The sequence below is a fragment of the Microtus pennsylvanicus genome, chromosome X (assembly GCF_037038515.1).
Source record: "Microtus pennsylvanicus isolate mMicPen1 chromosome X, mMicPen1.hap1, whole genome shotgun sequence".
Classification (NCBI taxonomy): domain Eukaryota; kingdom Metazoa; phylum Chordata; class Mammalia; order Rodentia; family Cricetidae; genus Microtus; species Microtus pennsylvanicus.
In genome coordinates this window covers 116943401-116970890 of record NC_134601.1, presented here as the reverse complement: position 1 = coordinate 116970890, position 27490 = coordinate 116943401, and the positions used below count along the sequence as shown (strand labels likewise).

Below are 27490 nucleotides of genomic sequence, written 5' to 3'. Positions count from 1 at the left end.
CTGTCCAAGAAACAAATATGCATTAACATCACTGACAAAAAAACTCTCCTAATGGCAAACCTTAATATCCTGACAGCATTAAGAGTTGACAAGAATACAGACCAACAGAATCTTTTACATTTTCTATCTTCGGAGAAATTGAACCTCATTTTTGAATAAGTTTTAACCCTATGCTCTACAAGGAGAGTCATTCATAAACACAGCTCTCAGAAACTATAACATATGATTTCTATAGTCAGGTGACTATTTCCAAAGCAGCAGCAGACAAAATGACAAAACTCTACAAGTTATCACAAATATTCCCAAAAGGGTTTTCATAATCTAAGTAGACATGCATTCTTGGGATGGTATCTTTATAAGCCTATTTTTCAACATGAATAAATTACAGACAGGAGACCAAATAAGGATAAATCTGTACAGACAGGTTAACATCTTCTAAACATGTAAGAATGCAAATATCTAAAACTGCATTCTTTCATTTCTTCAAAGACGCCATTACTTTTTTATTTTATTACTTTAAAAAAAATCAATCCAAATTTCCACTTCCTCCCCTCCTTCCACTTTCCTCCCACTCCCTCCACGCACGTTCCCCCACGCCCCCCCAATCCTAAAAGAGGGCAAGGCACCCTGCCCTGTGGAAAGTCCAATGCCCTCCCCACTACATCCAGGTTGAGCAAGGTATACATCCAAAGAGAACAGGATCCCAAAAACTCAATACACGCAGTAGAGACAAATTCTAGCGCCATTGTTATTAGCCCCTCAGTCTGCCCCAATTGTCAAACACATTCGGAGGGACTAGTTTGATTCCATGCTCATTCATTCCCAGTCCAGTTGGAGTGGGTGAGCTCCCATTAGCTCAGGCACATTGGCTCAGTGGGTGAATGCCACGACTTAAAGGAGGAATCAATATGACCTGGCACAGGCGACTCAGGCCTGTGCTCCAGCCAGCTGTCTGAGGGTCTGGGGAGAGCACATGACAACTGACTACTTCCAAACCCACCTAGTGACAGAACAGTCACAGAGCTGACCTAGGCCACTGACGATGACATATTTCAAACTTAAAAGTCAAAAGATGGATAAAAATTGGGATTTTGCTCATGGAAACGTCTTGAATAATGGACTAGGTTGGAGGTTGTTAAGAGCTAGGCCTGTCTGAGACTTTCCCTGAGGTCACAAGGTATGGATAAATAATTTAGTTTCTGTCCAAATTGGGGTACATACTATACAGGTAAGAGTTATTTTTGTTGATTTCATAATAGTAATATATATATATATATATATACACACACACACACACACACACAAATAAAGGTATATATGTTTCTAAGTATATATACACATTCATACTTTTTTTTAATTTTAATGATTCAATGTCCTTGTCCTCTGAGGCATCCCAAAGAAAAACTAATTTGAGATGTAAAGCAGCTTCCATTCCTTCAGCCTCTTCTCTCCCTGTTGTTTAGAATTTTTATGTTTCTCCTGTGAATTCCTGTTTGTTTTAGATTAGACTGACAACATTTATGAGGGTTTCAGATTACAGTCAAATCATATGCATACTACAGGTCTAAGCAATCATGTGTCTACACAGATAGCTCAAACCTATCGATATGAAACACATTTGACTTTGTTAGGAAATATTTTGCCTTGAAACTCTCAATTATATGTTCTCATATTTTTAAAATTTATTGAAATATTTTCAGGTAACCAAAGGCAGACTTCTTGACTGAAAGTAAAGACTTTCTAAGTGCTTTAGCAATACACCCCAAGAACTAGAATAGAAAAGCAACAGACGCACCTGAGGGAAGAGAAAGAGCTCTTTAGAATCCTGCTGTCCTATGTAATTGTACTCCCAACCCTTCTGCCTCTCCCTTCAGGCAGTTCCTCAGCCTGGCTTCTCTTAGTTTTCTCTATGTTATGGCCATACTTACTCCTCCTCCACGGGCATCTTCTCCTCCTCCACGGGCATCTTCTCCTCCTACTCCTGTAGTCTGGGGTCCATATTGAAGAATCGGTTGTCCCGCACTGACAGGTTGTTTCCTACTGACTGGTTCCTGAGAGAGAGAGAGAGAGAGAGAGAGAGAGAGAGAGAGAGAGAGATAACCAGGCGATGAAAAGTTAGAGAAGATAGTAAAGTTTGGGATCAGGCATGCTTATACAATTTGACTGCTGGTACAAGCAGATATATTAGGACATTCTAAATCCTATATACAGTTTTTCTAAAAGGAAAAATGGGACAGTGTCAGCAAAAATTCTCCTACAAGGGGACAAAGTCAGTAGAAAGTTGATGCACAAGGTAACACAGAGTATTGCAAGTGAAGCTCAAGCTGAGTGCACACAGGCCATAGGAATGATAAGCACGGCCTTTCACGATAGGAAGACCTGGGTTCTAGGACCCAAAGATATCACCCATGTTAGGGCCTAACTCTAGGCCTCTGTTGGACTTGTCAAGCCTGTGCCTGGGTTTAGCCCAGGAATTAAGTTCCTTCTCCACACATCTGTGTCTCAGAGAAAGATGCAGACAACTCAACTGTAACAACAGGGTCTGAAGAATGATAGAAGAAAGAAATACAATAGAAATATTTATAAAGAAGTATTGGGCCTGAAATCCTGGAGTTCAGAGGACAAAGGAAAAAGAAACCAGGGTCAGAAGAAGAACAACTTTGGATATTTTGTAAGCACTGAGAAATCAATGCATGGGTGGGTGTTTATGTGTATATAAACGCATACCTACATACACACACACCTATACATAAAAATATGCCTACATACATGTCTACTTGCATCCATATATAGATTTAAAGTACCCAGAAAGGCATAAAATAGCAGCTACAAATGACCACACTCTCAACAACCTCTTTGGAGTAGAATTTGACATGGGTCTAAAACAAAATGGCACTGAAAATATAACCTGAGACTTTGAAACACAACTGCAGCTCTCTTTACTCCATTCCATATAAATTGAAAAAAAAAACCCTGACATATGGGAATGTCAAAAGACCCCTTATCCCAGAAATATGGAATGCTGGATGAGGAAGATGACTTTAGTCCAGCAGTGTAGGCCTGACCTGGCAAAACAAAAAAGACCTGCTCTCCAGGACAAATGAGGGACATAGGTTTCAAGTCACACAGGTATCTAGGAAGGGACCCACACTCTAGAGGCACTCCTTATCCAACGTTCACTCAGCTGAACTATTTATTCCCCTGATCTCCTGACCATTTTCACAGAGTTCTGCAAAATCCTCCATGTTTGCATGGTCTCCTCTAATCCTTAAGCTCTGGTTTTCCTGGAAATATGAGATTTTTCACTATAATAACAAGGATACGGGCCTATATTTTCAAGAGGGAAACTCCTGATTCCATGGTGTGTTCATTTACAAACCTAGCCAATCATAAGACATGGGGAACAGTGACAAGTTTCAAGGAAAAAAAGCATACAAAAATGGTATGGAAGGTCCTTCTGTATGTGTGTTGCTTTTATTGATTAATGAATAAAGAAGATTTTTTGGCCAGTGGCTTAGCAGACTAGAGCTAGGTGGAGAAAACATAACTGAATACTAGGAAAAAGAAGGCAGAGTCAGAGAAAAGCCAGAGACAGATGTTGGAACTTTACCCAGTAAGCCACAGCCACATGGAAATAAACAGATCAACAGAAATGGGTTAAATTAACGTGTAAGATCCAGGTAATAAGAGGCTAGAGTTAATAGACCAAGCACTGAGTTAATTAATACAGTTTCTGTGTGGTTACTTTGAGGCTGAGCAGCCAGGAACAAACATGTGACCTCCTACAACAAACTGGTACTCCAATGTGGTCAACTATATCCACATAAAACCAGAGAAAGCTTAAAAAGGAATTCTAGACAAAAAAAATCCACAAAGTTTAGCCACATTTTTTCAGCTGGTGGCGTGCCACAGCTCCCTCAAGAGAGTCTTCCTTATTCAGTGTTAACAGGAAAAAAAAAAAACCATGCAGTTTCAAAATGGCAGCTTCCTGGGTCATGCTGCCAGCACTAACTCTGCCTCATTCAGGAGGCTGAGCACCTAAATGGGGTTTGTAAGCAGTGGGTTATAATCTGCTTACTCGCATACCTAGAACTAAAGCAATGTGCGTGGCTCTCAGAAATAGCAAATATGTCTCTGCCATGTTGGACTGGTCAGAGCCAAAAGGCAAAGCAGCCTTAGTACTAGACAAGATGTTTAACATTTTAAAAAGTGGTTCTGGTCAGAAAGGGACAACAGATATACAATAAAGACAAATCCAGATAGAAAAGGCCTCTAAATGGGTCACAGTCATGGATAAATGTATGTTGGCTTGGGAGAGAGAAGAAAAAGAGTATAGAGAGTTACAAAATGAACTAAATGTTTTTTTAAAAAAAATAAAACAAAGTCTTTAAAGAGACATATTACACAGTCATAAATTAAAAAAGTAAAGATAATAAAATAGACATGAAACTTGTAGAAAAAGTAATAGAGTAAGGAAAATAAGCCATGTAAAGATCGAATATACACAGAGAATCTGGATTATATACATTATTGTGTTTTGTAATTTTTTGACTGCAGAGAGACATTTGATTCTGGGGAATGCTGAGCAAAAACAACACATCTGTTTTAAAGGTTTCTTTTTTTTGTTGTTTTTTTATTGATAAAAGGACAATAAAGAAAGAAAAAAAAAACAAATTTCCACCTCCTCCCAGCCTCCCATTTCCCTCCCCCTCCTCCCACTCTTCTCCCCCTCCTCCCACTCTTCTCCCCCTCCTCCCACCCCTCTCCCCTTCCCCCCACTCCTCTCCCCCTCCCTCTCCAGTCCAAAGAGCAGTCAGGGTTTAAGTCCTAGGTCCTCCCCCCTCCGTCCATATCTAGGAAGGTGAACATCCAAACTGGCTAGGCTCCCACAAAGCCAGCACATTACGTAGGATCAAAACCCCGTGCCATTGTCTTTGGCGTCTCATCAGCCCTCATTGTTCGCCATGTTCAGAGAGTCCAGTTTTATCCCATGTTTTTTTGGTAGCAGTCCAGCTGGCCTTGGTGAGCTCCCAGTAGATCAGCTCCACTGTCTCAGTGGGTGGGTGCACCCCTAGTGGTCCCGACTTCTTTGCTCATGTTCTCCCTCTTAAAGGTTTCTTGACTTCAAAATTTGAGTCTAAGAATATGTGGCTTTGGAAAAGAGGATCTTCTTTTGTTTCCACAGAAGATGAGAACCTGTGGAATCCTTCCAGGCTAATGTAGTTTGAAGTACCAATACCCTTGAAAGGTCACCATAAATACCCCCCAAAATTACTTCCCCCAATAAAAAGCAGAATACAGTTTGGAGAGAAATGCGCCCATATTCCCAAATATTGTCTATAAATGTTTGTTTACATTTAAAGGGGGATATGTTGTAGATATTTGCATTTGTATGGAACTTGTTTATTGATACACATTTAAGGTCAATTTTGTTATACTCTGTATACGTATTTCTGTTCTTGATTAAGGTATTGTGTTTGTCCAGCTCAATTAAAAATGTAATGTATAATTAAAAATATAGGTTACTAGATTATCATCTGTAATAGTCAAGCTTGTAGTCATGTTAGTTAGGTTTTCTAGATATACAGATATATTTCAGTTAGATAAGTATCCTTCAGATCTTTCAAAGACTACAGTATGGCATTTAAAATGCTTTAAGAATGTAAGACTTTTCATCATGACAGTGAGATACATCTGCTCCTGGCAGCACCAATCTACTTCAAAAGGATGATGGGCATCGAAGAGGCTCTTCATGGAGTTTGTTAGCCATTTGGGCAAGAAATTGCTCTTGTGTGGACTGCTTGATGATATGCTATGTGAACTGGACATGCAGGGCCCACAAAGAAATGACTGTTGAACTTTACTAAAGGTGAGACTATTCTTCGGGGTTCCTGCTTCATAAAATACACTGCTAGACATTCTGCAGGACACAGAAGAAAGTTATTGACAAACTGTCAATATAGGTACAACTGTCTTTGAAATTTCCTTCTTTGTAGAAAAGTCTACCAGATACAATGGGCCTGTGGGCTGAAGATGTATGTGCCTAACATTACAGAAGAACCTTGGGTGATGGTCTAGGCAGCATGATGTCTCTGTCAATTCTAGAGGTTTGGAAGTTGCTTAAAATGCACTTCCTGTTTCTATCCTTATGGAGTATTTAATGGAGTTGAAGAATAGATAGTTATAGTGTTCCTTAGTGATGATAAAAGATAACGTAGACTTGATACCTGTTTTTTTATATGTAATTTTATTGTTAGCCTTTCTTTTTATTTAAACAGAAAAGAGGAAATGGTGTGGTAGGTCTTTCTGTATGTTTGTTGCTTTTATTAGTTAATGAATAAAGAAGCTGTTTCAGCCAGTGGTTTAGCAGAATATGGCTAGGTAGGGAAAATAAAACTAAATGCTGGGAGAAAGAAGGCAGAGTTAGAGAGAAGACATGTAGCCCTGCTGGAGAGAAAAGTTGGAACTTTACCCAGGAAGCCACAGCCACGTGGCAATATACAGATTGATAGAAATGGATTAAATTAACATGCAAGAGCTAGCCGATAAGAAGCTAGAGTTAATAGACCAAGCAGTGGTTTAATTAATACAGTTTTGTGTGATTATTTTGGGACTGTGCAGCCAGAAACAAACAAGCGGCCTCCTACAACACAAGAAAACCCTGGAAAACACCATTTACCTGCCAAGAACTCATAGGCTGATGCATAGAAGACAGAAAAGCAGTAGACAGAATAACAGATAAACATTTACCTCAGGAAAAAGTAAAGATGTATACAGAACAAGGCATCAAAATAGAGGTAGGTAAGAGGGTATCACTAACATAATTCCTTATGACATCACTTGCATGGCCAAAGAGTCTAGGAAATGAGAAAGGGCTAAAACTAATGAGCCAAATCCCTGTCAAATTCATAAAACACAGAAAAACGCCGGAAGAGTGGAGGCACAACTCAGAGAGAGTGTGACTGTCAAAGAAATGAAAACACGGTGTAGACACGACCAGTGTGGACAGCTGATGGCTGCAAAATAAGCAAAACTGAGCCTGATCTGATGAGCTCTCCACGTACTAGATGTGTATGGACCACATGATGGATCTGCTATCCTGTACAATCCATATCTTTGAATAACCAACAAGACTGAGTCACACATCCGTCCAGTTTATCACAGAGGAAGTGTAAGGACTGTAGAATATCTATTACACTTCCAGTGCTGTATCTTATCCACGAAGCACAATATACTGTCTGTACACCTTCACCCAGTGTTCCCCCTGCAGCAGGACTGGTACTTGGGGTGGAACAATTTTTCTTTCAATGAACTATCTCTTTAATCTAATTTTCCTTTCAGCATCTTCACATATTCTTAATATGCATCAGTGGGGATCATTCCCTCCGTCTTCTACAGACAACAAAAGCCCAGAAATTGACATTTGTCACCATGATGGGGAGGACAAATAAAAGCAAGGTTTTATTCTCAAAAAGACAAACACAGATTTCCGTACCTACAGCCAAGAGACAAAAACAGAATACCTCAGAAATGTCAAGGAGACCTCATCTCATAGCCCAGAACTACTCACAGACACATCTTTTTTTGTAAGGACATACAGAAAACAACAACAACATAATACACAGTGAGCTACAAGCATGACTAAGAACAGCACAAACACCTTAACAAAACATGATGGGAACAAGGCCCTAATGCATACCAGAGATGAGTGTGAAAAACAGCACAAAAATACTTCTGGGCCATGTTGCCCACACCTACAATGGAACTACTATGGAGGAGGCAGCAGGTGGACCATGAGCTCAGGACAGTCCAGCACAGGAGCCAGTTTCTAAGTTACATTCTCTTAGGAAAACAAAAATGGCCCTTGGGAGGCAGAGGCAAGGGGATATCTATGAGTTCGAGGCCAGCCTGGAATATGAATCAACTTCCATATTTGAAGGATTGTAACACAGAGAAATCCTGTTACAAAACATATAAATAAACAAAAAATAAACATAGAAAAAATTCCACAGTGGACAGAGTGGTAGGCTCCTGACATCACAGCACTACAGAAGCACAGGTCAGAGTATAAACACCATAAATCTTGTCAAGGATACAAAAAGATGTCACATGTTTGAGATACAGAGCATTTTGAAGCCTGGCCTAGGTAATTTTAAAAGACACAGATTCATAATTTAAATATGAAAAATAGGTCCTTAACTAAGATAAGCATGCAAGAAATTGTAAATGTATAGCATAAAAAAACCTCAAGAGTAGAAAAGCTGTAAATGTATACTAGAAAAAAAAACCTCAAGGAGCCATCTGCATGGTTCATAACTGGCAAAGAGATTCGATCAGAAACTTATATTGTAGATTCAAAAACCCAGCTCCAGCAAGCTGTCCATGGGAATCTATATGCCTCCAGTAAGTAGAAAGACTTACATTCATAGAGATGCAGACATATAAAGAAAACACTAAACTCATTCTTTCACACATGCACAAAAACCACACAAACTCACATATACAGAAAGAGAGACAGACAGACAGACAGAGGAGGACAGAGAGTAAGAGAAGGGAGGGATGAAGGAAGAAAAGGATGGAGCAAGAGACAAATTCAACCCAAAACTGAAACTAGAGATTAAAAGTTCAAGATGATGGTCTCTCAAGGTAATATACCACAGTCAAAAGCTATGTGACACCGAAGTACATTAATAATAGCATTATCCAGTGCTGGACATAAGAACAGAGATGAAAATAATCCTTTGCATATTATTAAAAGTGGAAACAGATAGCCTAATAACACCTGATCCTCCCAGGATCATCAATTGCAACATTACTTATACCTGAAACGTATACTCTTAAAAACAGAGATATAGATCTCATCAATGGGATCTTATATGCCACAAGTTCTTCTCTAACCCCAAATCCTCCTGTCCCCCATCAACTCAGAGGAACTCTAAAAAAACAGACAGCTACTACAAAGAGATGTCCAAGAGGTGAGTGCCAACCCACCTGGCAGGGCACCAAACTCTCTAGGCCCTCAATACCAGGAAAAATCCCCAGGCACCTCCCCCATCTACCTCAGCTTCTCTACCCAAGCAGAAGGCAAGAGTCCTGCAGGCAGACTGCTCCAAAAACCATATCCCATCAATTTGACCCTGTAAGCTACAATTCCTACTCTGCCCGCATACCCTCCTGTCCCCTACAACCTCAAAGAAACTCTGAAATACAGGGTGAAAATACACAAAGACGACCTTGAGGTGAGTTACCACCTACAGAGCAGGGTACCCCACACTCTAGACACTCCATACTAGGGCAAATCCCTGGGCCCCTTCTCCCACCTGCCTCAGCTTCTCTAGCCAGCCAGCAGGGAATCTTCCTGTAAGTAGGCTGCTGTAACACAACCATCCTATCAATTGGACCTTGTAAGCTATATATATCCCAATCTGTCCCCAAACCCTCCTATCCTCAAGGAACTCAGAGGAACTCTGAAAAGGGGTAAGTGAACACCCACCCACAGGGCACTACAAACTCTAGGCCCTTCATACCAGGGTAAAACCCTGGGCCACATCCCATCAATTGGACCCTGTAAGCAACAATTCCTAATCTTTCCCCAAACCCTCCTATCCCCCGCGACCTCTGCGGAACTCTGAAACACAAGCTGCAAATACACAGACATGTCCAAGATGTAGACTCCTCAAAAATCCCCACGCCATCAATTGGACCCAGTAAGCTGCAAGTCCCACTCTGCCTCCAAGCAATCTAATCTCCTGCAACTCAGAGGAACTCTGAAGAACAGGCTGCAACTACACACAGAGGACCAATAGACTCTCAAGCACAGGCTGCGATGGCACAGAGTGGACAAAGAAAGCAAACCAACAGAGTGGACCAAGAGAGTGTGCCAAAAGATATCTAAGTGGCTCTCTGAGACACAAGTGCTGACAGTACAGAGTAGAAGCATTTGACAAAATCCAACATCCCTTCGTGACAGAAGTCCTGCAGACATTAAGGATACAAGGAACATATCCAAACATATTAAAAGCAATATGCACCAAGCCAACAGCCAACATCAAATTAAATGGAGAGAAACTCAAATCCATTCCACTAAAATCAGGAACAAAACAAGGATGTCCACTCTCTCCATATCTCTTCAACATAGTTCTTGAAGTTCTGGCTAGAGCAGTAGGACAACAAAAAGAGATCAAAGGGATTCAAATTGAAAAGGAAGAAGCCAAATTTTAGATGATATATTTGGTATTTGTAGATGATATATAAGTGACCCCCAAAACTACTAGGGATCTCCTACAGTTGAAAAATACCTTCAGTAATGTGGCAGTAATTATAAGATCAACTCAAAAAATCAGTAGCCCTCCTATATACAAATGATAAAGAAGCTGAGAGTGAAATCAGAAAAACATCACCATTCACAATAACCACAAATAGCATAAAAGATCTTGGGGTAGCACTAATCAAAGAAGTGAAAGGCCTGTTGAACAAGAAATTTAAGTCTTTGATGAAATAAATGAATAAGATACCAGAAATGGAAAGGTTGTCCATGCTTTTGGATAGGTAGGATCAACATAATAAAAATGGCAATGCTACCAAAAGCAAACTACAGACTCAATACAATCCCCATCAATCCCAACACAAATATTCAGAGAATTTGAAGAACAATACACAACTTCATATGGAAAAACAAAAACCCATGATAGCCTGAACAATCCTGTACAATAAAGGAACTGTCAGAGGCCTCACCATCCCTGACATCAAACTCTCTTATAGAGCTACAATAATGAAAACAGCTTGGTATTGGCATAAAAACATAAAGGTTGACCAACAGAATCAGATCAAAGACTTGGATATTAATCCACACGCCTATGAACACCTGATTTTTTGACAGAAAAAAAATAAAATTACACAATGGTAAAAAGAGTATCTTTAACAAATGGTCCTGGCATAACTGTCAACATATAGAAGGCAAATAGACACATATCTATCCCCATGCACAAAACTCAAAACCAAATGAATTAAAGGCTTCAATATAAACCCAAATGCACTAATCCTGATAGAAAAGAAACTGGGAAGTAGCCTTCAAACATGGGCACAAGAGACCCCTTCCTAAATATAACGCAGGTATCAGAGACAGGGAGAGCAACAATAAATAAATGGGACCGCCTGAAACTGAGAAACTTCTGTAAAGCAAAGGATACAGTCAATAAGACAAAAATGCAGCTGAATGAATGGGGAAAAGATCTTCACCAACCCCACATCAAACAGGGGATTTATCTACAAAATATACAAAGGACTCAATGAATTAGACATCAAAATTCCAAATAATCCAATTAAAAATACAGTACAGAGAACTTGCAACAGAAAAATTTTAAATGACTGAAAGACACTTAAGGAAATGTTCAACATCCTTAGCCATCAGGGAAGTGCAAATCAAAATGATTCTGAGATACCATCTTAAAGCTGTCATAATGCCTAAGATCAAAAACACTAATGACAGCTTATGCTGGAGAGGATGCGGAGTAAGGGCAATACTCCTCCATTGCTCGTGGGAATGCAAACTTGCACAACCACTCTGGAAATCATTATGGTGTTTTCTAAGAAAATCAGGAAATAACCTAGCTCAGGACCCAGCAATATCACACTGAAAGGATGTTCAATCATATTACAAGGACATTTGTTCACCAATCATCATAGAAGCATTATTTTTAATAGCCAGAACCTGGAAACAACTTAGATATACCTCAACCGAAGAACTGATGAAGAATGGAGTACTACTCAGCAGAAAAACAAAAGCAAAGCAAAAAAAATGACATCTTAAAATATGTATGCAAATGGGTGGAACTAGAAAAAGTATCCCGAGAGAGATAACACAGACCCAAAAAGATGAACTGGTATGTACTCACTCATTAGTAGATACTAGCTGTAAACAAAGAATAACAAACATAGACCACAACCCTAGATAGTTAAGTAACAAGGCAAATGCTAATAGAAACATAAATAGATCCCCCGGGGAAGGGGAAATAGACAAGATCTCCAGACAAAATTGGGAACCTGGGAGTTGAGTCAGAAGGGAAGGGAAAGGGAGGGTAAGGGGAGAATGTAAGTGGGAAAGAAAAATGAGGAAATGGGATAATCAAGATGGAGGAAGGACAAAGATAGAGAGCAAGAAAAGAGATATTTTGATTGAGGGAACCATTACAGGATAGCAAGAAGCCTGGCACTAGAGAAAATCCCAGGAATCCACAAGGATGACCCCAGCTAAGACCCTAAGCAATAGGGGAAAGGGTACTTTAACTGGCCTTGACCTGGATTCAGATTGATGACTATCTTAAATGTCACCATAGAAAGAAAGATCATCCAGCAACTGATAGAAACAGTGGCAGAGACCTGCAGTGGAGCACTGGACTGAGCTCTCAAAGTTTAGCTGAAGAGTAGGAGGAGTGAGAATATGAGCAACGAGATCAAGAACACGATGGGTACACCCACTGAAACAGTCTACCTGAGCTAATGGAAGCTCACTAATTCCAGCTAGACTGGAAAGGAACCAGCATTGGACCAAACTAGACCCTCTGAATGTGGGTGACAAGTGTATGGCTTGAGAAGACTCCACGGCCACCAGCATTGGCACCAGGATTTATCCCTACTGCTTGTATTGGCTTTTTGGAACACATTCTCCTTGGACAGATACCTTACTCACCTTAGATATAGTAGGGAGAACCCTGGACAATCCTCAAAGCAAAGTGCTTTACCATCCCTGAGAACTGGATGTGGGATTGGGGTAGAGCAGACTTTGCAGGGAATGGGAGGAGGAGAGGGAGTGGAAACTAGGATTGGTATGTAAATGAAAAAAGATAGTTTTTTTTTTTAAAAAAAGGAAAAAATGATGAAAGAAATACAGAGTCCAAAGGATGGGGAAAATGTGGAGAAAAGTTGAGATGAGAAAACAAAAGGAAAGAGGAAAAGGAGCTGTAAAGGAACTGGAAGGGGAGAAGGGAGTTGGAAAGGAGACATGAAACAGAAGAAGGAAAACTATAGGATGGGGAAGAAGCTTTGGAAAGCATTTAAAACCTACTAAGAAAGGAAAGAGTGGTTATAAGCAAATCAAACAAGTTCTAATAATCGATTTGGAAAAGCACACCACAGAGTCCAAGTCGTGGGGTCAGGCAAAAGAATGAGAACAAGAAAAGTTCCAGAAAGCCCTCAACAGGAAAGTTTAAAGTGAGACTCCTCAGGAGAAAGGGAGTTGTTGGGATGGACGAATCTCAACAAACACTCTAATCACTGCCATAGTGAGCAGAGAGCTCCACTAGGCCAAAATCAGCACTCGGCATCCATGGAGAGGGCCAACAACTCTGAGAGAGTTCATGAGCTGCCTAGAAACCCAAAGGGCCTGAGCCCCTCTGGGCAACAGCCCTCACAATGGCCCAAATTGTCAAACAGACTTCAAGGCATTCTGAAAACCGGAAGTGAGAAACATTCTATATCGCCCCCTACTGGCAGGGCCAGAACATAGCACCTGTTGTCCAAGCCCACAGCCTGTGCTGCAGAAGCTGGTTCCATTCTGTTTACTAAATAAACCTACCCTACTTCCAGAGGGGTCAGGAAAGAAACTTTTAACATAGGAAAGGGCTGTGAAATGAGAGGCTTGGGGGAAAAGAGAAGTATTTGCAAAGAGGCAAAAAAAAAAATAGAACTAGGTACTTTGCAAACAGGTTGCAGAGAGAAAATGGATGAGAAAAGGATAAAGGTATGGGAAGGGGAGAAACACTGAAGTAGGAGGAGCAATCAGGAGGAGACAGGAAGTGTGGGAATGTGGGAAGTATGGGGGGGTGAGAGGTGAAGGGAAAAAGGTCAGACAGAGAAGAGGCACAGAAGGAAGAAAGGCAGTAGGGAAGGAGAAAGAAAAGGAGGAGAGAAAAGGGGTAAGAAATACAGAAAGAATTGCGAAAGGAGAAATGGGAGTGACTTTAAAATGGAAATTTAGCCAGGCTGCCAGCAGAGGACTTGAATCCCTGGGCCTCATGAAGCAGAAATAGAAGGATTTCTGTGAGTTTGAGAGCACCCTACTCTACACAAAGACTTCCATGAAACTCAGAAGCACATGGACAGGGCTATCTGTAAAAGCAAATAAAAGTAATAAAAATGATGATAATGAGGAGGATGAAATAATAAGCAAAAATCATAATGGAAAACTAAGGGTGGCTCGAAAGGTAAATGAGAGAGAGAGAGAGAGAGAGAGAGAGAGAGAGAGAGAGAGAGAGAGAGAGAGAGAGAGAGAGAAAGGGAGAAAAACACAAAGTTTCAAAGGGGAAAAAATGTAAGAAAGGTTCTCCTAGCTTAAAATGGGAAAGCGGTTTAGAACTTTTTAAATGGGAGGAGAGAAATACAGTGAAAAAATGGGAAAGAGTGAAAAAGGGAAGGCACAGATGCAATGGTGCTTGTGAGAGAGCAAGGCGGTAGGCAATGGGGAAAGGGATGTAATGATTAAAGGGCAAAGGAAGAAAGGGCAGATGATATAGGGAAGGAATGAGGGAATGGAAAGAACTTAGAAGAAGAGGCAAGAACTTCCCCTTAGAAGGGGAAGAAACAGATCAAAAGAGATGCAGGAGAAGGAAATAGGCAACAAGAAAGATGGAAAGGTGTGGAAGAAGAAAGGAAGGGAAGAGAAGTTGGACCAGCAAAGGTTAAGGAAGAAAATGAGAAAGACACAGAAAATACCAAATCAGGAAACAAATTCCACCACTGCTGGCCAATGCCAACAAGCTCATGGGAGGTAGGCATCAGTAGGGAAAAGGGAAATTAGTGAGCACTGGACAGAGAGGACCAATAAACAAATGAACCACTGAATGAAGAAATGAGTGAAGGACATATAAGGGGTGTCACTGGGACAAGGGGGATCAGAAAGTATATAAAGCCATGAAAATTACTTAAACTGAGGAAATACTCATTAAGACACAGTCAAAGAGTCAGATATGCAAAAAAAAAAAAATGATTGACAAAAACTCTCCTAAAGGCAAACCTTAATTGCCTGACAACATTATAAGACTTGACAAGAATAAAGACCAACCGTATCTTTTACATGTTCTTTCCTGGGAGAAACTGAACCTCACTTTAGAATAAGTTTTAACCCTATGCTACACAAGAGACCATCACTCGTGAACACAGCTCTCACAAATAGTCACATACGAGTTCTATAGTCAAGTGCCTATTACGAAAGCAGCAGCAGACAAAAAAAGCAAAACTCTATTAATTATCACAAATACTTACAAAAGGGTATTTTCATAAACTAAGTAGACATGCATATTCAGGTGAATAAATTATAGGCAAGAGATCAAATAAAGTCCATTCTGTATAGACAGGTTAACATCATCTAAATGTGTTTGAAATCTAATTTTGAAATAGCATTCTTTCATTTTGTCAAAGACACCATTGCTATGGGGCAGGCGACTCAGGCCTGTGCTCCAGCCAGCTGTCTGAGAGTCTGGGGAGAGCACATGACAACTGACTACTTCCAAACCAACACAGTGACAGAACAGTCACAGAGCTGACCGAGGCCACTGCCGAGAACATATTTCAAACTTAAAACAAAAGATGGGTAAGAATTGGGATTTTGATCATGAAAATGAACTGAAACTCTGGATTAGGTTGGAGGTTGTTAAGAGCTAGTGCTGTCTGGGGCTTTCCCTGAGGCCCTGATGAATGGAGAAAAACCTTAGTTTCTTGTCCGAATGCAGGTACATACTATACAGGTAAGAGTCATTTTAGCTGATTTTATAACAGTAATAAATGTACACAAATATATATATATATATATATATATATATATATATATATATAGGTATTTACGATTATAAGTTTATATATACATTTAAATGTATTTCTATTTTTTAATTTTAATGATTCCATGTTCTTATATTCAAGGCATCAAGAAGAAACACTAATTCAAGATCTTAAGCAGTTTCCTTTTCTTCAGTCCCTTACGTCCCTGTTGTTTAGACTTTTCATTTTTCAACATTTTAGCCTTGTCTGTGTTGGATTAGACTGACCACACTTACGAGGAGATTACATTACAATCAATTCATATGCATAAGATGGGTCTAAGCAATCTTGTGTCTACATAGACAGCTCAAAGCCATCAATATGAAGCACATTTTGCCCTATTAGGAAATAATTTGTCTTGAAACTCAAAACTATATATTCTCATGTCCTTCAATTTATTGAAACATTTTCAGGTACCCAAATGCAGACTTGTTGATTGAAAATACGGCTCTTTCTAAGTGCTTTAGCAATACACCCCAAGAACTAGAATACAAAAGCAACAGAAGCACCTGAGGGAAGAGAAAGAGCTCTTTAGAATCCTGCTGTCCTATGTAATTGTACTCCCAACCCTTCTGCCTCTTCCCTCAGGCAGTCCCTCAGCCTGGCTTCTCTTACTTTTCTCTATGCTATGGCCATACTTACTCCTCCTGTACTTGCATGTGCTCCTACTCCTGCTGTAGTCTGGGGTCCATACTGAGACATCAATGGTCCTACAATGGAAGGTTGAATTCTGCTGAAAGGTTCCTGAGAGAGAGATGACCAGGGGATGAAAAGTTAGAGAAGATAGTAAAGTTAGGCATCGGGCATGCTTATAAAAGTTGACTCCTGGCACATGCAAGAATACTAGGCATTTCTACATGCTATACACAGTTTTCCTGAAAGGAAAAATGGGATAGTGTCAGCGAAAATTCTATTACAAGGGGACGAAGTCAGCAGAAAGTTGATCACATACTGATGCACAAAGGTAAAGCAGAGTATTGCAAGTGAGACCCAAGCTCAGTGCACACAGGCCATAGGAATGAAAAGCATGGCCTCTCAGGATGGGAACACCTGGGATCTCAGGAGCAAAGACACTGCCCCCATTAGGTCCTGCCTCCAGGACACAGCAGGCCTTGTCAAGCCTGTTCCTGGTTTTAGCCCAGGAATTGAGTTCCTTCTCTGCACATCTGTGTCTCAGAGAAAGACACAGACAGGTCAAGTGCAAGAACGGGGTCTGAAGAAGGAAAACACAAAGAAATATAAAAGAAATATTTATAAAGGTAAATTTAAGCTGAAATCCTGGACCTCAGAAGACAAAAGAAAAAGAGGCCTGGCTCAGAAGGAGAAAAGGGTTGGCTATCTCTCAAACACTGAAAAATTGATGCATTTGTTGTATGTATATATACACATCTATATACACACACACATTTATATATAAATACATACATACCTAGGTTCCAAGGGACAAGCAAAGGTATAAAATAGCAGCTATAAATGACCACACTCACAAAACAGCTTCTTTGGAGTAGAATTTGGCACAGGTTGAAATAAAAGGGCTCTGAACACACAACCTGAGACTTTGAAACATAACTTGAGCTCTCTTTACTCCATTCCATATAAATTGAAAGGAAACCTTTCATATGGGAATGTTAACCGACCCTGTATCCCAGAAATACAAAATACTGGAGGAGGAAGATGGCTTTAATCCACCAGTGTTGTATCTTGTTCACAGAGCGCAATATCCTTTAGCCACAGATTTCCCCCTGTATCAGGACCGGTACTTGGGGTGGAATAATATTTTCTTTCAATGGACTGTTCTCTTAATCTATTTTTTCTTTTAGCATCTTCACATATTCTTAATAGGCATCAGTGGGGATCATTCCCTCAATCTGCTCTAGACAACAAAAGCCCAGACAATTACATTTGCCACCATGATGTAGAGGACTAATAAAAGCAAGGTTTTGTTCTCAAAAAGACAAGCACAGGTTCCTACAGCAGAGACACAGAAACAGAATACCTCAGAAGTGTCAAGGAGACCTCATCTCATAGCCCAGAGCCACTTAAAGACACATAGCAAACATCTTATTTGTACTTATGTATAGACAGCAACCATATTATATAATACATAGTGAGTTCCAGCGCGAGTAAGAATAACAGAAACAGCTTACAAAAACATGATGGGAACAAGGCCTGCATGCGATCCAGATATGAGGGTGAAAAACATCATAAAAAATATTTCTGGGAAATGTGGCCCAGGCTGACAATGGTACTACTAGGGAGGAGGCAGCAGGTGCAGCATGAGCTCAGGACAGTCCAGAACAGGTGCCACATTCTAAGTTTTATTCTTTTAGGAAAACAAAAATGGAACTTTTAATCAAGCACTCAAGAGGCAGAGGCATGGGGATATCTGTGAATTCAAGGCCAGCCTGGACTAGGAAGCAACTTCCACACTGCGAGGACCGTTTCACAGAGAAACACTGTTCTAAAAAATAAATAAAAGTGGAAAAAATTTTCCACACTGAACAGAATCGTAGGCTCATGAAATCACAGCACTGAAGAGCCACCAGACAGAGTATAAAGACCCTAAATCCTGCAAAGCACACAATAAGAAAATGTCACATGTTTTAGATACAAAGCATTTTGAAGCCTGACCTAGGTAATTTGAAAAGACGCAGATTCAAAATTAGAATGTAAAAACAAAAGACAGATCTTAACTATGAGAAGCATGCAAGAAATTGATAGTGTATACAAGAACACAAAAACCTCAAGGGTAGAAATATTGTAAATGTATACAAGAAAAAAAACATCAAGAGCACATCTATAAAAAGATGCACGGTACAAAAACTAGCAAAGAGGTTCAATCAGAAAGCACACTCAGACAGAAACAGAGAGAGAGAGTAGGAGAAGGAGAAGAAAGGGAGGGAAGGAAGGAGGATTTGACAAGTTATGGGATGGAGGGGAGAGACTGATTCAACCCAAAACTGAAACAAGCAATTCAACATTAATGAGTAGGGTATCTCATACAAACAAAGGCTAGGTGACATCTTTCTACTGAAATACATTAATAATAGCACTGTCCAGAACAAAGATGAAAATAATCCTTTACATATTATTTAAAGGGGAAACAGATAGACTATTAACACCTATTTTTTTCAGGATCATCAATTGCAACAGACATATACTCTCTGCTACACTACATCTACTCCAAAAGTATACCCTTAAAAATAGAGATCTACATCCCATCAATGGTGCCTTCAAAGCTACAAGTCCCACTCTGCTCCCAAAGTCTCCTATTCACTGACATCTCAGAAAAACACAGGCTGCCAATATACAGAGATGCCCAAGAGGTCAATGCCAACCCACCCAGCAGGGCACCCCATTCTCTTGGACCTCTATACAAGGGCAAAACCACGGGAACCTCCATCACCTGCCTCAGCTTCTCTGGCCAGCCAGCAGGCACGCTTCCTGCAGATAGGCTGCTTTAATACCCCCAATCCATCAACTGGACCCTATAAGCTAATAGTCCCACACTGCCCCCAAACCCGCCTATGTCCCACAACCTCAGAGTAACTCTGAAACACAGGTTGCAAATACACAGACAGGATAATGAGGTGTGTTACCAACTACACAGCGTGGTACCCTACTCTCTAGGCTCTCCATAACAGGCCAAACCCCCCAGCCCATTCTCCCACCTTCCTCAGCTTTCCCAGCCAGCCAATAGGGATTCTTCCTGTAGGTATGCTGCTCTAACACAACTTTCCAACCAACTGCACTCTTTAAGCTACAATTTCCACTCTGCCTCCAAGCCCTCCTATCCCCCAGTACATCGGAGGATCTGAAAATCCAGGCTGTAACTACAGAGAGAACACAAAGAGGTGAGTGACTGAAACCTCGTGGCCCTGCATACCAGAGTAAAACCCTGGGTCCCATTCCAACAATTGGACCCTGTAAGATAACAAGTCCCATTCTGCCTCCAATAACTCCAATCTCCCATGATTGCAAAGGAACTCTGAAGCACAGGCTGTGACTACACAGAGTGGACCAAAAGAGCAAACTAAGAGAGTAGAACAAAACAGCTGAACAAGAGAGCAGGCCAGGAGGAGACATCAGTGGAGGGTCACAAACCATATAAAGGAGAGAAAATGACTTAAACTGATGATATACACATTAAGACACTGTGCAAGAATCAAATATCCAAAAAATTCACTGACAAAAACTCCCCCCAAAACAAACCTTAATGTCCTGCCAGCATTGAGAGTTGACGAGAATACAGACCAACAGAATCTTTTACATGTTCTATCCTAGGAGAAATTGAACGTCACTTTAGAGTAAGTTTTAACCCTATGCTATACACGATACCGTCACTCGTAAACACTGCTCCCAGAAACAGTCACATACAATATGCACAGTAAAGTGCCTATTCCCAAAGCAGCAGCAGACAAAATAACAAAACTGTATGAATTATCACAAATACTCTCAAAAGGGTTTTCTTAATCTCAATAGACATGTATTCTCGGGATGGTATATTTATAAGCCTGCTTTTCAACATGAATAAATTACAGACAGGAGACCAAATGAGGGTAATTCTGTACAGAGAGGCTAACATCAACAAAACGTGTAAGATTGCAAATATCAGAGACAGCATTCTTTCATTTCTTCAAAACAGCACTACTGAAAGGAGGAAGGGAGATGACATGGTGCAGGTGACTCAGGCCTGTGCTCCAGCCAGCTGTCTGAGGGTCTGAGAAGAGCACGTGACAACTGACTACTTCCAAACCAACACAGTGACAGAACAGTCACAGAGCTGACCGAGCCACTGCCGAGAACATATTTCAAACTTTAAAGTCAAAAGATGGGTAAGAATTGGATTTATGCTCATAGAAACATCCTGAATACCCTGGACTAGGTAGAAGGCTGTAATGAGCTAGGCCAGCCTGGGGCTTTCCCTGAAACCAAAATGTATGGAGAAATAACTTAGTTTCTTGTCAAAACCAAGGCACATCAATATAGGTAAAAGATGTTTTAGAGGATTTCATAACTGTAATATATACACATGTATATGTAAAAATGTTTGTAAATAAATAAACACACACATATTTTTATTTTAATGATTCAATATCCTTGTATTCTGAGTCATCACGAAGAAACACTAATACAAGATCTTAAGCTGTTTCCTTTTCTTCAGGACCTTCTCTGCCTTTTGTTTAGAATTTTTACTTTTCTACACTTTAGCCCTGTTTGTGATGGATTGGACTGGCCACATTTATGAGGGTATCACATTACAGTCAAATCATATGCATACTATGTATGGGTCTAAGCAATCCTGTGTCTATATAGACAGCTCAAACCCATCAATACGAAACACAATTGACACTGTTAGAAAGTAATTTAACTTGCAACCCTCAACCATATGTTCTCATGTCTTTAAATTCATGGAAATATTTACAGGTAACCATAGGCAGACTTCTTGAATGAAAGTAAAGACTCTTTCTAAGTGTTTTAGCAATACACCCCAAGATCTAGAATACAAAAACAACAGACGCACCTGAGGGAAGGGAAAGAGCTCTTTAGAATCCTGCTGGCCTATGTTATTACTCCCAAACCTTCTGCCTCTTCCCTCAGGCAGTCCCTCAGCCTGGCTTCTCTTAGTTTTCTCTATGCTATGGCCATACTTACTCCTCCTGCACTTGCATGTGCTCCTCCTCCTGTAGTCTGGGGTCCATACTGAGGCATCAATGGTCCTACAATGGCAGGTAGTGTTGGACTGACAGGTTCCTGAGAGAGAAAGATGACCAGGGGATGAGAAGTTAGAGAGGACAGTAAAGGGCAAAGAAGAACAGGCAGATGATATAGGGAAGGAATGAGGGAACAGAAAGGATTTAGAAGAAGAGGCAGAAGGGGAGGAAATGCAGGTGAAAAGACAGTTGCCAGGGAAGGAAATGGGCAACAAGAAAGCATGGGAAGGGTACAGAAAAAGAAATGAAGGGAAAAGAATGTGGACAAGCAAAGGTTAAGAAAGAATAGGAGAAACACAGGATATAAATATTCAGGAGAAAACTTCCACCACTCCTGTTGAATGCAATCCAGCTCATGGGAGGCAGGCATCAGTACGGAAAAGGGAAATTCGTATCTTCTGGACAGAAAGGACCAATGAACACATAAAACAAAGAACAAAGAAACGAGTGAAGTACATACAAGGGGAAAAAGGGATCAGAAAGCATATAAAGCAGTGATAATGATATAAACTGATGATACACACATTAGGCCACTGTCCAAGAATTAGATATACAAAAAAAAAAAATCACTGACAAAAAGGTCTCCTAAAGGCAAATCTTAATATACTGACAGCATTAAACGATGACGACAACAAGAATCTTTTACATGTCATATTCTTGGAAAAATTGTACCTCATATTAGAATAATTTTTAACTCTATGCTATACAAGAGACAGTCGATCACAAGAGAGCTTGTAATCACAGTTCTCAGAAACAGTCAAATAGGATTTTGGCAGCCAGGTGCCTATTCCCAAAGCAGAAGTAGGTAAATTACAAAATGCTACGAGTTATCACAAATACTTACAAAAGGGTTTTCATAATCTCAGTAGACATGCATTCTCGGAATGGTATCTTTTTAAGCCTGTTTTTCAACGTGAATAAATTACAGACAAAAGTCCGAATAAGGATAATTCTGTACAGACAGGTTAACATCTTCTAAACGTGTAAGAATGCTAATATCAGAGACAGCATTCTTTCATTTCTTCAAAGACACCACGACTGAAAGGAGGAAGGGAGATGACCTGGTGCAGGTGACTCAGGCCTGTGCTCCAGCCAGCTGTCTGAGGGTCTGAGGAGAACACATGACAACTGACTACTTCCAAACCAACACAGTGACAGAACAGTCACAGAGCTGACCTAGGCTACTGCTGAGAACATATTTCAAACTTAAAACAAAAGATGGGTAAGAATTGGGATTTTGCTCATGGAAACATCCTGAATACCCTGGACTAGGTAGAGGCTATTAAAAGCTAGGCCTGCTTGAAGCTTTCCCTGAGGCCCTGATGTATGGAGAAATAACTTAGTTTCTTATCCAAATTCAGGTACATACTATACAAGTACGAGTCCTTTTAGGTGATTACATAATGGTTATATATATATATATATATATATATATATATATATATATATATATATGTTTGTAAGTATATATACACATATGTATTTTTAATTTTAAAATACTGCTCTCCTATGTTATTGTACTCCCAACCCTTCTGCCTCTTCCCTCAGGCAGTCCCTCAGCCTGGCTTCTCTTAGTTTTCTCTATGCTGTGGCCATACTTACTCCTCCTGTACTTGCATGTGCTCCTCCTCCTGTAGTCTGGGGTCCATACTGAGGCATCAGTTGTCCTACAATGGTAGATTGTATTCTGCTGAGAAGTTCCTAAGAGAGATGAATAGGAAATGAGAAGTCAGAAAGGATAGTAAAGTTTGGGATCAGGTGTGCTTACACAAGCTGACTGCTGCTACAAGCAGGTTTATTAGGAAATTCTACATCATATATACAGTTTTCCTGAAAGGAAAAATGGGATAGTGTCAGCATAAATTCTCCTACAAGGGCACGAAGTCATAAGGAAGTCGATCAAGTAATGATGGTCAAACATAAGAAAGAGTATTGCAAGTGAGACTCAAACTGAGTGCACAGAGGCCATAGGAATGAAAAGCATGGCCTCTCAGGATGGGAAAACCTGCAAAGACACTGCCCCCATTAGGTCCTGCCTCCAGGACACAGCAGGCCTTGTCAATCCTGTTCCTGGTTTTATTCCAGGAATTAAATTACTTCTCTGCACATCTGTGTATCAGAGAAAGACACAGACAAGTCAAGTGCAACAACAGGGTCTGAAGAAGGAAAGAAGAAAGAAATAAAAAAGAAAAACATTATAAAGGTACAGCCTAGAACTCAAGAGGCAAAGGAAGAAGAAGCCAGGGTCAGAAGGAAAAGAGGGTTGGCTATCTCAAGCACCGAAAAAATGGTGCATGTATTGTATGTATATATACACACAGTTATATGTACATACATATATAGGTTTCAAGTGACAAGAAAAGGCATAAAATGGCAGCTATAAATGACCACTCTGGCAAAACAGCTTCTTTGGTGTAGAATTTGACACAGGTCTGAAATAAAATGTTGCTGAACACACAACCTGAGACTTTGAAACACAACTGCAGCTCTCTTTATTCCATTCCATACAAACTGAAGGGAAATTTTAAATGTTGGAATGTTAAAGGACCCTTTATCCCAGAAATATGGAATGCTGGAGGAGGAGATGACTTCCCAGCAATGGAAGGCCTAACACAGCAAAAGTAAAGAGGCCTCCAGCACCTCAGAAGTGTCAAGGAGACCTCATTTCATAGCCCAGAACTACTCACAGACACATAACAAACATCTTATTTGTAATGATGTATACAAAACAACAATATATAATACATGGTGAGTTCCAATCGTGACTAAGAACAGCACAAAACAGCTTTTCAAAAAAATGACAGTAACAAGGCCTGCATGAGTACCAGAGATGAGTGTGAAAAACAGCATGAAAAAATACTTCTGGGCCATGTTGCCCACACCTACAATGGAACTACTATGGAGGAGGCAGCAGGTGGACCATGAGCTCAGGACAGTCCAGCACAGGAGCCAGTTTCTAAGTTACATTCTCTTAGGAAAACAAAAATGACCTTTTTAATCCAGCACTAGGAAGACAGAGGCTGGAAATATCTGAGGGTTTGAGTCCAGCCTGGACTATAAAGCAGCTTCCAATCAGACACAGTTATTACACAGAGAACCCGTGTTCCAAAATACATAAATAAAAATTAAAAATAGAAAAAAAAGTTCCACAGTGTACAGAGTGGTAGGCTCCTGACATCACAACACCATAGAGGCACCATCAGAGTATAAAGGCTCTCAGTCCCATCGGGACACAATAAGAGAATGTCACACGTTTTAGCTACAGAGATTTTGAAGTCTGACCTAGGTAGTTTTTAAAAGACACAGATTCAAAATTAAAATGTAAAAAAAACTAAAACAAAACAAAATAGGCCATTAACTAATAGAAGCATGCAAGAAATCATAAATGTATACAAGGAAAAAATCCTCAAGGATAGAAAAATTGTCAAGCTATACAAAAAAAAAAAAACCTCAAGGGGACATCTGCAAAATGATGCCGGGTACAAAAACTGGCAAAGAAGTTCAATCAGAAACTTATATTTTGGATTCAAAAAATCAGTTCCAGGAAGATATCCATGGAAATCTATATGCCTCCAGTGAGTAAAAAAGGCTTGCATTTCAAGAGCTGCAGACAAATAAAGACAAATAAATTCTCTCACACATGAATACAAAAAATCTCTCTCTCTCTCTCTCTCTCTCTCTCTCTCTCTCTCTCTCTCTCTCACACACACACACACACACACACACACTCACACGGGGGGGGGAGAGAGAGAGAGAGAGAGAGAGAGAGAGAGAGAGAGAGAGAGAGAAGGGAGGAGGGAGGAGGGAGAAGGGAGAAGGGGCGAAGGGAGGGTTGGAAGATGTAACGGGTGGAGGAGACAGACAGATTGAATCCAAAACTGAAACAAGAAATTCAACGTTAATGAGGATGGTCTCTCAAGATAATACCACAATCAAAGGATATGTGATATCTATACACTGAAATACGTTAGAAGTAGCACTATGCAGTGCTGGACATAAGAAGAGAGATGAAAATAATCCTTTATATATTATTAAAAGTGGAAACAGACAATTAACACCTGATCCTACCAAGATCATCAATTGCCACAGGTATATATGTTCTGCTACACTACTTCTACTCCAAAAATATACCCTTAGAAATGAAGATATCTAGATTCTATCAATGGGACCTTGTAAGCTACAAGTTTCACTCTGCCCACAAACCCCCTCCCCACAACCTCAGAAAATCTCTAAAACACAGGCTTAAAAAACACAGAGATGTCCAAGAGGTAAGTGCCAACCAACCTGGCAGGGCAACCCACTCTCTAGGCCCTCTATACCAGGGAAGAAAACCCTGGGCACCTCCACCACCTGCCTCAGTTTTTCTAACCAGCCAGCAGGCAAGCTTCCAGCAGTTAGGCTGACCCAACACCTCCATCCTGTCAACTGGACCGTGAAAGCTACAATTTCCACTCTGTCCCCAAACCTTCCTAACCCACACGAACTCAGAGGAACTTTGAAACACAGACTGCAAATAAAAAGAGAGGACCATGAGGTCAGTTACCACTGACCAACTGAGATAACTAACTCTTTAAACACTCCATGCCAGGGCAAAACACTTGGCCCCTTCTCCCACCTGCCTCAGGTCCTCTAGCAAGCCAGCAGGGAATCTTTCCCAGGTAGGCTGCTCTAATGCAACCATCCCATCAAATCTACTCTGTATGGTTAAAACCCAAAAGATAAATAAGAACTGGGATTCTGCTCATGGAATCATCCTGAATAGCCTGAACTAGGTTGGAGGTTATTAAGAGCTAGGCCTGCCTAGGACTATTACTGAGACCACAAAGTATGAAGAATTATCTTAGTTTCTTGCTCAAAACCAGAAATATACTATACAAATAAGAGACATTTTAGGTACTTTCACAATGATCATATATATATACACACACATATACATATATATGTATATATACACATATATATTTTTAATTTCAATGATTCGGTGTTCTTGACTCTGAGGCTTCACAAAGAAAAACTAATTCAAGGCATTAGGCTGCGTCTTTTGCTTTAGTCCCTTACTTCCCTGTTGTTTAGAATTCATATGTTTCTCCTGTGTACCCCTGCTTGTTTGGATTAGACTGACCATACTAATGAGGGGATTACATTACAATCAATTCATATGCGTACGATGGGTCTAAGCAATCTTGTGTCTACATAGACAGCTCAAAGCCATCAATATGAAGCACATTTTGCCCTATTAGGAAATAATTTGTCTTGAAACTCACAACTATATGTTCTCATGTCCTTCAATTTATTGAAACATTTTCAGGTAACCAAAGGCAGACTTGTTGATTGAAAAATAGGGCTCTTTCTAAGTGCTTTAGCAATACATGCCAAGATCTAGAATACAAAAGCAACAGAAGCACCTGAGGGAAGATAAAGAGTTCTTTAGAATCCTGCTGTCCTATGTAATTGTACTCCCAACCCTTCTGCCTCTTCCCTCAGGCAGTCCCTCAGCCTGGCTTCTCTTAGTTTTCTCTATGCTATGGCCATACTTACTCCTCCTGTACTTGCTTGTGCTCCTCCTCCTCCTCCTGTAGTCTGGGGTCCATACTGAGGCATCAGTTGTCCTACAATGGAAGGTTGAATTCTGCTGACAGCTTCCTGAGAGAGAGATGACCACGGGATGAGAAGTTAGAGAAGATAGTAAAGTTTGGAATCAGGTGTACTTACACAAGCTGACTGCTGGTACAAGCAAGTTTATTAGAAAATTCTACATCACACATACACATACATACATAGACACATACATACACACACACATACATACATACACAAGCAGACTGCTGGTACAAGCAGGTTTATTAGAAAATTCTACATGATATATACAGTTTTTCTGAAAGGAAAAATGAGAAAGTGTCAGCAAAATTTCTCATATAAGAAATCTCAGAAGAAAGATACATACACACAAATAGGTTTGAAGTGAC

General features: G+C 40.3%; 1 protein-coding gene across 6 annotated transcripts in view; it reads right to left on the bottom strand.

The window, feature by feature from the left end:
* Positions 1-27490, bottom strand: part of Scml2 (Scm polycomb group protein like 2) — a 157775-nt gene that overhangs the window by 110119 nt on the left and 20166 nt on the right. For all 6 annotated transcript variants that reach the window (XM_075958084.1, XM_075958088.1, XM_075958086.1 and 3 more), the window contains exons 6-10: positions 27063-27167; positions 23127-23225; positions 21466-21564; positions 16453-16554; positions 1929-2051 (exon numbers count right to left, since the gene is read on the bottom strand). In XM_075958084.1, coding sequence (XP_075814199.1) covers positions 1929-2051; positions 16453-16554; positions 21466-21564; positions 23127-23225; positions 27063-27167 — 528 coding nt within the window. The remainder of the gene's footprint in view (positions 1-1928; positions 2052-16452; positions 16555-21465; positions 21565-23126; positions 23226-27062; positions 27168-27490) is intronic.